This window comes from Grampus griseus (genome assembly GCF_964374135.1).
Source record: "Grampus griseus genome assembly, chromosome: 12".
NCBI lineage: Eukaryota > Metazoa > Chordata > Mammalia > Artiodactyla > Delphinidae > Grampus > Grampus griseus.
In genome coordinates this window covers 38669150-38683478 of record NC_139006.1, presented here as the reverse complement: position 1 = coordinate 38683478, position 14329 = coordinate 38669150, and the positions used below count along the sequence as shown (strand labels likewise).

Below are 14329 nucleotides of genomic sequence, written 5' to 3'. Positions count from 1 at the left end.
TTGGATAGAGTCTTCTGTAAGTAGATTTTTGTTCAACATTTTGGAAGATTCCTCCATCAGGATGCATGTAGGTATTATTTGTTCATTCTCATTGCCAAACGGTATTTCATTATATAAATACATCATAACCTATCTATCTATTCTATTGTTGATGAACATTTGAGTTGTGTTCAGCTTGTCATTTGCAAAGAACACTACTCTGAAGAGTCTTGTACGTATCTCTTGATGCAAGTGTTTCCTTAGGGAGTGGAATAGCTAGGTCATAGGATATGCACGTTTTCTACTTTTCTATGTATTGCTAATTACTTGCAAAGTGGTGCCATCAATTAACACTCCTATTGGCAGCATATGATGGTTTGTGTTGCTTGAAATCTTTGCCAACATCTACTGCTGTCACACTTCAAATCATTGCCAGTTTGTCATGTATATAATGGCATCTCACTGTATTTTTAATGTAATTTCCCTAATTACGAAAGTGGTTAATCATCTTTTCATGTATTTATTGGCCACTTGGATTTCCTCTTGCGTGAGGTACTTGAAGTCTTTGCTCATTTTTCTATTGATGTGTCTTTTCCTTACTGATTCATAGGCATTCTTTATATGTCCTTTGTACTAGTCCTTGGTTAGTTTTATGTATTACATATCTTCTCTCAATTTATAGCTTGATTTTTAACTCTACAGTACCTTCTAAAAACAGTGAAACGTCAGTTTTTTCCTTTGTGATCAGCACCTTTTGTCTCTACTTTTAAGATATCTACAATATCTAAGATATTCTACAATATCTTCTTAAAGCTTGACTGTTTTGCCTGTTGCATTTGGATCCTCCAGCTACCTGAAATTGATTTTTGTGTATAGAGTGAAATAGGGGTCCAGTTTTATTGTTCTTCCACATAGTATATCCAACTTCTGAGGACCATTTGTTGAAAGAAAAGGTTCTGCTGATGTTCAAGTCACTCTATACCCACATGTTACATGAATCTGTCTGGGGACTTTCTATTCTGTTCTGCTGCTCTGTGTCTATCCCTGTGCCAACTCCACTCTGTCTTTATTAGTAAAGCCTCATGAGCTTGATATATGATAGGGCAAGTCCTTTCATTGCTATTGTTCTTCCTTCTTTAATACACAAGCATTATATGGTAAGGGGCTTACATTATTTTAAGCCTACAGTGGTTCATCCAGAGGAAAATCCCATTTCATGGACAATACATGGCTCCAATAACAGGGCCAACTTCTCCATTAGGCATAGAAGTCAGTGCCTTGGGTCCACAGTACTTCTAGGGGTTCATGAAAACGTTTTAATTTCTTTTAAAATCATAAGAAATGTTTTAATTTCTTTTTGTTGAACAAAGTATTGTAGCATATAGTATTAATATATTCATCTTTATACCAACACAGTCATAAAATACAATTTTAAATACTTTAGGCAAATGTGCCCAGGGCCTAAGAAAGTCATAAAGTCATATCAGGTCCTGCCTGATAGCATCTTCTTAAAAATTAGTCACACGGGCAGAGTTTAGGTGGCTCATCCCTGTCCTGCCCTACGGGCTAATTTTTCCTCCTAATGGTAGATGAGCATACCATCTTCATTTGGAAAAAGAGTACACACCAGTAAGTTAACAATCCCCCAAATGCTAATTTAAAATGTAAATAAAAATGGAATTCAAATGATGTTTATTGGGAATTCCCTGGCAATCCAGTGGTTAGAACTCCATGCTTCCACTGCAGGGGGCCACAGGTTCAATCCTGGTTGGGGAACTAAGATCCCACATGCCGCGAGGTGCAGCCAAAAAAGAAAAAACATCAACAACAACAAAAAACACCATTTATTTCCAGGCATTTGCCAGGTACTAGGGGGTATAGGGATAAACAAAATGAACTTACAGTTTCTAGCATATAAGAGAATACAGATGGTTAACAAATTATTATAATTGGGAGAATGGCACACAAATAGAAGTATAGTAGCAAGGCTGAGCTAATTCTTAGTTGTAAAATAGGTATTGTTATTTTTAGTTGTACAAATGAGAAAACCAAGACATAGAACAATTGAGTGGCTCATCCCAAGCCTCAGCCAATATACATCAGGGGCAGTATTTGAATACCAAGACTCTGACTCCAAGTCCTGTGCAGTTTACCATCTGGTCTGAAACAGTGCTCATTCTGTAGTAGACACTCAATAAATTAGACTGGATTCAAATGAGGGAGAAAGGTTGCCACTCCAGAGGATTTTACCTTTCTCTTAGAGCAGCTTTTTAATCTTTCCTCCCCAACCCCCAGCTTTATTAAGGTATATTTTACTTATCATAGAATATACCCAATTCAAGTGCACAGTTCAATGATTTCTAGTAACTTGACCAAGTGGTGCAACCATCACCATGAATCAGCTTTAGAACATTTTTGTCCCCCAGCAAGAAACCTCATGCCCACTTTCAGTTAATTTTCATTCCCACCCCTTGCCCCAGGCAACCACTATTCTATTTCCTGTCTCTATAAATTTGCTTTTTCTGGACATTTCATTAAATGAAATCATATAATATGTGGTCTCTTCTGTCTAGTTTCTTTCACTTAGCATAATGTTTTTGTTTTGTTCTGTTTTTTGGCCATAGCTTGAGGCATGTGGGATCTTAGTTCCCCGATCAGGGATCGAACCCAAGCCCCCTGCAGTGGAATCTCGGAGTTTCAACCACTGGGCTGCCAGGGAATTCTCAGCATAAAGTTTTTGAAGTTCATTCATGGTGTAGCATGTGTCAATAGTTTGTTCCTTATTATTGCTGCATGGTATTCCATTGTATGGATACACAATTTTGTCTATCCATTCACGAGTAGATTGACATTTAGGTTGTTTCCAGTTTTCGACTGTAATGAATAATGCTGCTATATGAACATTTGTATATAAGTTTTTGTGAGGACACGTGCCTTTATTTCTCCTGGGGAGATAGAATTAATATCTTATTATGGTTTTGATTTGTATTTCCCTAACAGCTAATGATGTTGAGCATCTTTTCATGTGATTATTGGCCATTTGTGTATGTTCTCTGAAGAAATCTCTATTCCAAATCTTTTGCCCATGTTTTGATTGGATGGTCATCTTATGACTGAGTTGTAAGAGTTCTTTGTAAATTCTGGATACAAATCCTTTATTAAATATGTGTTTTGCAAGTATTTTTCTAGTCCATCATTGTCTTTTCATTTTCTTAATGTTGCTTTTTGAAGTGTAAAAGTTTTGAATTTTGATGAGGTCAATGAAATTCACTGACAAAAAGACAGTCTGTTCAATAGATGGTGCTGGGACAATTGGATATCCACATGCAAAAAGATGAATTTAGATGCTCACCTCACACCACACACAAAAATTAACTCAACATGACTCACAGACTTTAATGCAAGAGATAAAACAATAAAACTTTTAGACAAAAAAACGTGGAAGAGAAACTTTCAAGATCTTGGGTTAGGCAAAGGTTTTTTTCATCTATTCCTTTTTTCTTTTTCCCCTTTTTTTTTTTGTCCATGCCACGCAGCTTCTGGGATCTTAGTTCCCCGATCAGGGATTGAACCTGGGCCCTCGGCAGTGAAAGTGCAGAGTCCCAACCACTGGACCACCAAGGAATTCCCATTTTTTCACCTGTTCTTGAATTCTTGTCCTTATTAAACACAATACATGTACGTGTATATGTCTGTATGTGGTATGTCTGTGTAATGTAGGTAGATAACTATGTAGCCACCTTCGGTCAAAATCATAAAATATTTTACCAGGATTGTTGGCTAAAATTTGAATGATCAATCACACAAATATGTTGAAGGAAAATATGCAAAATATAAGTGGCAAGCCAGCTAGAACAGAACAACCAGAGCTTGGCAGTTGGAATGTGAGACAAAGCTGTGCAAATAGTAAATTAATCCCCTCTTCGAATACTTGGCAACATGTGTACCTACATTTCAGGCTAAGAAATGTTGATTACAGGCAGTCACTGATTGTAGATTAAGAAGGGTACAATCTCCTACAGGAGGGTGAATCTATCTGCTAAGATGCTGCATACGCTAATGTTTGAAATGATATAATAGGCTAAGGTAAAATTCTTACAGTCTATTACTTTCAAAATACATAGGAAAATTATTACTGAAGATTCCATAATTTGTCAAGAAGAAAGTTTTAGACACAAAGCTTTACTTTTAAAGGCACTATCTTCTATTAAATTCTCTGGATTGCACCTAAAATTAATAGGTAATTTCATGGTCAAATTACCATTCTCACCCCAACAAGGGATACACAAGAATACTGGCATAGCACTTGGCCACTTGTGTCCACTGTGAGTCAGTCAGTGTCTTGCCTGTGTCCCTTCGTGGCAACTAAAGGAGGCTTTGCTAAGCCTGAATCTTGAATTCCTCTATTCAGAGCAATATTCATTTTCCAAATATATTTCTGCATAATCAAAAGTGCTTATTAACATTTCATTACTTCTTACTAACATTTCAGTATCTTTTCATTTTTTTCAGGTACAACTGGTTATTTATATATATTCACCTGTCCCTCTTAGAAAAGGTAACATGTTTTATCATTCTTTTATCCCTTATATGAGTGGTTTTTAAGTCATTGGAGCCAGTAGTCAAGTACTGGAACCCTGCCTTACAGCCTCTGACAAGGGTCTGAGAACATAATAAACACTTGGTAAGTTTTTGTTGGAATGAAGTAAATATTCATCACTAATACTGTAATTTTTAAATTGCATTTCATTAGCCCCAAGTTCTAATGGCAGAAAATATACTACAGAATCAATCAAATTCTAGGAGAGACACCACTGTAATGAAAACTAATCTTTCAATGCCAAGAGCCCAATACCAATTTTTTCTTTCTTCAATACCTAGTGACATGATGTTCTCTCATTTATTCTAAACGAGAATTTAGAATATTCTCTTTCCTCTTAAATTACAGCCTCTATGTAAATCTCTTGAGCAGTTTAAAAGTTAGATTTCTAAAATCCAGGATGAAGTGGATTTAGCTGAGTACAGACACATAGCAAGAAGTGCCCCAGATAAAGTTAGCTTTATTATCACTACAGTTGTTAACATAGTCTAATAATCACTTCCATCTTGAAAATAAGTGCAAACGATTTACCAGCTCATTAAAATTTGACATAAATTTGGAAGAGGATGCTAAGTAGTGAAATGAATAAAGACACCTTTTTTTCCAACTTGTTGTGTTTGAGTGGATACTGGCAAAGCACATATGCTATGAAGTTTGTGGGTAAAGTAGCACTTCTCAAAAAACAAGTGAACTGAAAAAAAAATTCACAAATTCTTTTAAAATACTTTTCTTCTTGCCTAAGATATAACCTAGACTGGTTCTGAGTAATTTTCTCAAATACTATCTGCAGTGATCTTTTCAGTTACAGCCCTCCAGGCTTTCAGCCACCTGGAAACATTAAGTCCCCCTGGAGTCTTATCCTGACCTGAGTCAGGCCTCTATACTGGAGGAATTTTCAGAAGCTTTAGACTAGTAACTTATCTGCTCAGTATCAGGTCAGCCACTCTGCTGATCCAGCTCCGATACTGTAACCTAGTTTCAGGCACTAAAATTTTATCTGGTTATTTGTAACCAAGCTCCTATCTTGTACCACCTGAAACTAGGCCCTAGATTCTTCCGCTGTGATCCTTCGTCCTACTTTGGGACTTTACTTTGTATCCAAGTTGGTGTAATACTCCCTATACTGTCGAGCAAGCCTAGTTAGAGCCCTACTGTAGAATTCCAGTCTTCATGAATATGTCCCCAATACATGCCACCTGATGGCTATGATGCAGACTTCTCTCACATCTGTGTTTCTACTTATTGCCTCCTGTCAGACTCCTCTAGAAACAGGCCCTATGCTTGAACTAAATTCCCTATCAACTGTCAGTTCCTTTTTCCATGGCTTGCCTAGCATTGGCAGGGCTGTCGGGATTTTGGGTCCTGCTCCTCCACAGACTGATCCATCTCAATGCTGAGTTCTAATTCTAATAGTAACTCAATACCGCTATTGAAAAATAGGTCTGTTCAAACCATCCAACAGTAAGTTTAAAATGCCTCATTAAATATACATCTGCCACTTGAAAGTCCAAAAGAAAATACCCAATACCTGTCTGAATGAATCCTGATTTGTATCCATTAGTTGTGCCATTTTCTGGGGCCACGGTTGATGACACTGAAGAGTTTGGTTTAATAGAGTGGCAAATGGTAGAGGATTGTCGGCTTCTACATTCTAGAAAGGAGTAAGAATCACATTATGTAAGGAAAACAATATTCTGTTAAAACAGGTGAGGGAGACACAATCCATAAAATCTCTAAAATAAACTGCTGTTCCTCAAGTGGCAGCACGTTCTTCAACAGAGATCCCCCTTCCCCAACCTTGACTCCAATAGAATGTTCAAGCTGGTGAACACAATTCGTCTTCCTAGAGCCAAATGTCATGTTTGGAAGGCAAAGAAATAGTTACAAAGAACAATTAGACATTTGTTCCTCACAGACTAGTTCCCAGGAGAAAAATTACTCATAACCTATATAGTCATGTTAGTTTCATGGGTAATACTGAGGTTAAAATATCAATAATTTATAAAAACCAAATAAGCTTTCAAGCACCAGTTAACCTTCTGTCCAGGATTGATTTACGTGTAGAATAGTAATCTAGAGTCCTTCTAGGCTGCCTTCAACCCTCTCTACTCAACCTTAATTTACGTCCAGAAACAGAAGCAAAGAAAATATTATACACAGAGGAGAAAAATTAGAAATTCTTATTATTCTCAGTTCTTATTAGAGGAAATAGGTAGACAATATTCAAGGTACTTACTGATCATACAAAACTAAGCTTCATTTTAAATGAGCCAATATTACTTGAGGCTTTGGTGTAATATTTTAATAATACTTTGTACTGATTCAGGTAGATAGCAAATACTGTGACAACCTGTGTCACAGGTTTTCGGGGCTCTAACTTCCAACCAAATTTTACTGTATGTTGTACTATAATAGTCTTTAAAGGTAGCATGTGAAAAAGAAACATAAATGGTTGTAAATGACAAAGTTAATTATAGTGGGTCCTTTAGAGAATTTCCAAGTTTATTGGATACATGCAAAAGTTAGAGGCAGTTTTCTATAATCTTCTATCTATGACGTTCCTTGAAGAGCTACTGTATTTTGACTGAAAAGGATATCTCCACGTTATGTATATTATATGCAAATATGTAGTTTGATAGGTATGTACATATATACAATTCCAATTCCAAAACAGAATGACTATAAATGTGAGGCTCCAGAAGCCATCCAGGATCATTGTGTCACAAACTATTTCACAAATGTTATTATTTACCAGAAAGGTGAATTGTCACTGAGCACTAAATAAGAACTTAAAAATATTTTATGCAACCAAAACAAAAGCTAAAAAAAGGCAGTTAAAAGGCAGGGAGGTGATACCTATCCTATTTTTACTCTTTTATTAGGGTTCATGACATTTAAAATGATTTTTCTAGAGGAAAAGTCTTTAGACTTTATCAGGATAAAGAGTTATCTATAATTTACCACGCTTACAATTTAGTGGTCACAGCACTGATCACAGTCCTGATGATCCCTGCCTCAGAACATGTAGCCATTTCCTAAGGAGTTATATAATCTCTCCTCAAATGCAACCAGGAGTCATTATGGTGAAGGATTCGGAAACAAATCTTCAGTTGTAATTTGGATTTACTATGCTATTTTTCATGGTCAGGCCAAAATCTTTCACAAACAGAAATATTAAAGACAATTATTCTATTGTCTTTAACAATATAATAATATTAATAATGGAGGGGAAATCTCAGCATCTAAGAAACTGCTCATAAGAATTAGATGTCCCACTGCATTAAACAATGTACAGAACTTGTGGCAACTCCTATCAACCACAAGATGATGTGACATTTCAACTGGATTCATTTTCAAAAATAAGTTTAAGTTCTTCCTAACTGAAGAGAAACAAAACTTTGTCAACTTAATACTGCCTTTTCCCAGGTATGATGAAGAGAGCATTATTTATTCCAAAGTTTGCTTAGTTCTAATAGAAAAATGAAGACTCAAGAATTACCAAAGACCCTAAAAAAAGTAGAAAGAGCATCTGACCAGGAAACTGACACTTTGAAGTCCTCTCTAAATGACAGAAGAGCTAGAAAGAGCCCATTTTTCCCCAAGAGCTGTATTCCACACCCCTAAGTGACAAATACAAGGAGAAATACCCTTTCCCAAATTTCAATAGTTTCTGTTAAAAACAAAAAGGAGCAAGTCAAATAACCTGCCAGAGGGCTTTACATTTTTGGATTGTCTTCTGAACTTGGGATATTTATCTATTCCACACCTGGATTCTGAACCCCGTATGGGTCACTTGTCAATACTATCGTAACATCCACATTCCCTTCCCGTTCCCTCCCAGAAGCTGACGCTACCTTTCCAGCAGATAAGAGGTCCCTTCGACAGTACACCCTGGGAGCTTCTGACTAGGTAGTACTTTAAGTGCTTCTGCTTCTTTGGCTGGGTGGTGAGCTTCAAGTTTATGTGGTTGGAAAATTCCGTGAAATACCGAAATCCTCTTTCTCCACAGCCGATACAGTTTCCAGAAAACCCTAAAAGGAAGAAAAACAAAGTTACTGGTGGCCTTGTTTGTTGTTACAATACTTTCACATATAAAAAACACAGAAATATTCACTCTTTGGCTTGACAACTTCCTAATTTTGAGGAAATAATTCAAAGGAAAAAAAACATGTACAACAATTTAGCAGTTATTTTATAACAGTGAAAGACTGAAAATAATTTTTAAATGCTCTAAAAGGATAATGGTTAAGGAAATAGAATAGATAGTATCATATGATAGAACTTATATAGTTAACATAAAAAATTCTGGTCCTAGAGATATCTATTATTTCTTCCTTACATATTCCCTTCTTAACCTACTGGCTCTGGTTCTCCACCCGACCCACCATGTGGACTTAACTCCATAGGCACAATTAATTAGACTGTGGATCAATATTTGACCCAATCTAGGATAGTCAGAGTCTCTCTCCTGGAATGCTGAAATAAATACAAAAAGAATCAGTCATATGGTACTGGACCCTGGATATGTAAGGTTTTGTAAAACTGGAACCCAAGTCAGGGCTATGCCATCTAGGGTATGGGAGAGAGCAAACTGAGAATTGTGAAGAGGAAGCTGGTCTCCAGATAGGAGAGCACGAACAGAGATGTATAAACTCAGGGCATTGTTAGCTTCCTAGTTTCTATGAGATCTAGGGAACACAAGTTCCCTAAGGGTCCCATTTCCTCTCTGTTCAACCCCTCTTTATTCAAACTAGCTCATTATTCCTTAGACTTAACATCAAACAATTCTCACTCAGATTAATCAAACAAAATAAGACTTTCAGTGATCTTCTTGGAACAGAGGACATGGCAAGAAGAAGAAATGGAGAAGGATGGGAGGATGAGAGGTCATGCTTTGCTTGATTGGAAATCAAATTTTCAATCTCCCTTATTACACAGAAGAAAAGTGGATAGTAAGAGAGTGAGTTCTTCTGGTTGTGAGTTATGAGGACATAACATATGTATGGCCATATTGGCAAATAAGGGCATTCCAAATTTCATAAACACAATATCTCTATATACAAATAACTAAATGAAAATAAATTCACTTATGGAATAATACACTCTTTTAAAACCACCAAACCAACCTGTTTCATAATTAACAAAGATACATAAGGAGAGTAGAGAAAGACCATGAGGATTAAAGACAAAATATCTCACAATGTCCCAATCTCAGGATGCTGACAATCAATTCAGTACATTTAGAAATGGGCATTCCAATTTATTATTATTTATTCAATAATTTTTTATTGAGCACCTACCTACATGCCAAGCATTTTGCTAAACATTGGAAAAACAGTGGTGAACAAGAGATAGTCCCAACTTCTGGTCAGTTACATAAAATTAGTAATTCTATATAATTAGCTTATTACCATCATTTTATAGAACTATAAACATCAATATAATTTCATAAATTATTTAAAACATATTCAGAGATGGATTGCATTTGAGAGCATTTGGCTATTTGTCTAATACCTTGGAGCTGTAAGCCAAAAAAAGGAAGATGTCAATAACTGCCTAGTTTACCAAATTTCTAAAGCCAACCATCCATCTAACCATTCATCCACCCGTCCACCCGTCCACGCATCCATGAATGCATGCATCCATCCACTAATGCATGCATCTATCCACCTGTCCATCCATCCACCCAACAAATATCTGTACTCTACTATGTGCTAGGCACTATTTCAGGTACCAGGTTTTTAGCACTGAACAAGGAAGACAAAACCACTGCCTCCACAGAACTTACTTTCTGATGTGATCATTATGCCTTGATAGAAAACTGGCTGACCTATGAGGCAGACGCAACATACCCAAAACACAATAAAACTAAGAACCTTCATCTGAAATAGAGACAGTGCCAAAAAATGAGGCTTATCTGATAGGTCCAAGTAGTTCATCAAAGATTAATGTGAGAATTAGAATTAACAAATTACTGGGGTTAGATTTTATCTTTTATCTTTTCCTCTACCTGTTTTCTGAGGTGAAAAGCAAGACTTGAGTATGAAGAGGGAGAAAAGCAATGGATCTGGATAATCTTCAAAGAAGAGAAACTTCACAGTAATGATGAGAATTAGCAATATAAAAGAGTAAGAACTTTAGAGTCCATTTTTAAAACTCTGTATAGTTTCTGTATTAACTTTGGTTCAAGAGAGACTTTATCTGCTCAAAGTTCTTGCTGTCACTATCACAATAAATAATATCTCTTACAGCCAAATTACCTTTCTAGTTTTTCTAGCAATCAGGTCTTCGAATTGCAAGGCAGATTTGGGGCATATGTGTGGCCAAGTGATCAATTTATTTTAAAATCAATTCCCCCACAGTCTTTGGAATCTGCGTAATTTATATAAAAATTTAGACAAATTGATATTGGAGTCCACAGGGATTCTAGAATATTTTAAGCTTAAAAAATTTTCCCCCTATATCTTTTTAAAATTTTATTTGTTTTTATTTGTTTTTTTTTTTTTTTTGTCCACACCGTGCAGCTTGTCAGATCTTAGTTCCCCAACCAGGGATCGAACCCAGCCCCTCTTCAGTGAAAGCACGGAGTCCTAACCACTGGACCACCAGGGAATTCCCTCCACTATATCTTAATGCGTACTAAAATCAACATCATAAGTAAGAACTGTTAGATGAATATTAACTTTTTGACAATAGAGTAATGAACATATAAAAATCTCATTGTGCTTGTTCAAGAGAAAACTTTTACCATTTTACTGTACTACACTTTCACTTGGAGAAGTGGTTAATAAAAAATTATGAACAAAGTTCCATGTCTATAAGGGTATTTAATAAATATGACAGAATGGCAGAATAATTACCATTTAAAGAGCAAGTACTATATGCCAGGCACTGTGCTATTGGGTACCTTATAAACATCATCTGTTTGATCTTTATAATCCTGCCAGGTGGGCATTATTGCCTCCTTTATATAGATGAGGAATCTGAGACTTCAAGAAGATAAGTAGCTTGCCCAAGTTCTTAAAGTGCTAACTAGAAAATCTGGGATTTAAACCCAGTTCCAATTCCAAAGCCCATGCTCTTTGGTTTCATATTCCCAATTACAAAGGATTATAAAATCTATTATTCTGATGGTGTTTTCTGTGTGAATCCCATGATGTATTCTAAGAGGATTCCTCTAGTCATGAAGAATCATTGAGCAAAAAGACATTATAAGAGATTTTTCTATGTCTTCAGTCAGAGCCACATATGAACTGTTCCATTCGATAAAACTTTGATGCTTTTAAAGGGCTTAAAAGAAGTTTCCCAAAGTTGTTCTACCAGAGCCAACTAGGTTCTTAGCTCTGTGATGCAAAAGACTATGTCTTATCATTAGTGTGCCCACATATCATAACCTAACGTGATTTTGGGAACAAATACTGTTGAATGAATGAATGAACAAACGAATCCTTGGATCTTCTTTGCTAATTTAGTCCAATGTATAAACTTTACCGTCAGGTGTCTATATTAAACCATCTGCTCAATTTCACTGAAAGAAAAAAAATGGATATTTTAACAAATGAGAGCCAATGAAAATGAAAATTACCACTTCTTTTCCTATGAACCAAGAGAAGGCTTTGAACTGTAGTTTAAGGAACGTTTATTAACCATGTGCAGGATCACTTTCTGACTCAAGATATTGATCTATGTATTTCTAGACTTTCTGATGATGCTTTATAACTTGGAAGAATGCGTCAAGCTAAACAAACACACAGCTCACTGTAAATACAATTCTTGAATTCTTTGCCCTCTCCTTTCTTCTTCGTTTTTACTGATATTCTTGCTGAGGACATGTATCTGATTCTATCTACAGGAACAAATTCTGAGAAACAAAAGCAACTCCAGAGAAACACAGCAGCAAAAAAAAGTAACAAACCTCACATGCCCTCTTCTTTCTTTCTTTTTCTTTCTTTCCTTCTTTCTTTCTTTCCTCCCTCCCTCCCTCCCTCCCTCCCTTCCTTTCTTTCTTTTTCTTTAGGCCACGCCACATGGCAGGCATGCGGGATTTTAGTTCCCCAACCAGGGATCGAACCTGTGCCCCCTGCAGTGGAAGTGAAGAATCTTAACCACTGGGCTGCCAGGGAAGTCCTTACATGCCCTCTTATTTGCCTTTTTAATTATTAAAAGTTAATTTAAGGGGTTTGAATCAAGATAGCAGAGTAAGAGGATGTGGAGCTCACCTCCCCCATGAACACATCAAAAATATATCTACACGTGGAACAATTATCACTGAAAACGAACTGGAAACTGGCAGGACTCCTGTACAACCAAGGCTGTAGTGATCAGGTCGAGACCTGTGCCCCTAGAAGAAGACTCAGAGAAAAATAGAGATTATGTGGGTGGACACCCACCCTGTGGAGTGAGTGGTCTGAGCCACAGATTGAGTGCCCCAGTCCTGGGGTTTTACGTGGAGGAGACAATCCCACTTGGCTGGTTGGAGGGCCACTGAGACAAACAGGAGGGCTGAGGGAAGCCTAGACTACGCTCATGAGGAGTGTGCACGCTGGCTTGCCCCCAAGCAAGGTGGAGAGAGGTCTGCTCTAGCAGCTGCCGGGTTTCTCACAACCTCTTTGCCAGGCACCCCAGTCCAAGCTGAGCGAAAGCTCTGGTGCTGCTCACTCCATGCCACAGTGTGGGATATAGAGGTGACCTGGTGCCACAGTGGGTGGGTAGCAGCCATCACTTACTCAAGCAGCACGTCAGAAGCGTTCCAGATCTCTGACGCAGCTGTTCCACCATAGCCCATCCCCTGATACACACTGAGACTCCATGTGGGTCCCACTTGCACTGCAGAACCTGGGGGCAGTGATCGGCTGTGAGGGACAAAGGGGACTTGCCCCAGAGGCTGCATTTGAGTGCAGCTGCAGGTAACTACACAGGCAGTGCATCAGACCTCTGTCTGTGGCCGACATGAGCCAAGAGGCTGCACAGGCCCCACTTGCTTCAGCCCTCCACCCCTCTGGGGCAAGGGTCCCCACACAGGGAAAGAAAAAACACACACTTACAGGGAAAAGAGCCAGCATGAGCCCGACCCTCAGGGCTTCTGCTCCAGCAACTTGGGGTCAGACTCTGCCCCCGATACAGTGGTGATGGCCACCAAGCAGAGGGAAAGCCCTGTCTCACACCCAACTTCAGCTCTAGCCACTCCATCTCCAGCTCTACCTCCTACCTATGTGACAGCTGCCAGCACACCCTGAGGAAGGATGTGACTTGCATCCACATCAAATCCAGCTCTTCCAGCAAAGGCATAGGCCACATGCAGTCTGTATAGGGATGCTCCCACATAAGGACACCCCTTCAAGACTGAAATAAGTAACTGTTTCACCTGAATTCATAGAGGCAGGGAAAGCTGAGCAAAACAAAAAGACAGAGGAACTACTCTCAATTGAGAGAGCAAGAGTAAATCCCTGAAAAAATAAACAATAAGACAGAAATAAACAATTTACCAGATAAAGAATTCAAAGCATTGGTAACAAAAATATTAACTGAATTAGGGAAAAGAATTGATGTACACAGTAAACACTTTAACAAGGAACTAGAAAATATAAAAAAGACCCAATCAGAAATAAAGAACTCAATAGCTGAAATAAAAAACACACTAGAAGGAATGAATAGGAGACTAAGATACAGAAGAATGCATAAGTGATCTGGAAGATAGAGTAATGGAAATCACACAATCAGAACAGCAAAAAAGGAAAACAAATTTTTAAA

At 37.6% G+C, this 14329-nt stretch overlaps 1 protein-coding gene across 3 annotated transcripts in view; it reads right to left on the bottom strand.

The window, feature by feature from the left end:
- The window catches only part of GREB1L (GREB1 like retinoic acid receptor coactivator), a 262291-nt gene that overhangs the window by 92502 nt on the left and 155460 nt on the right, over window positions 1-14329 (bottom strand). For all 3 annotated transcript variants that reach the window (XM_082667349.1, XM_082667350.1, XM_082667351.1), the window contains 2 exons: window positions 8434-8610; window positions 6108-6230 (listed from right to left, as the gene is read on the bottom strand). In XM_082667349.1, coding sequence (XP_082523475.1) covers window positions 6108-6230; window positions 8434-8610 — 300 coding nt within the window. The remainder of the gene's footprint in view (window positions 1-6107; window positions 6231-8433; window positions 8611-14329) is intronic.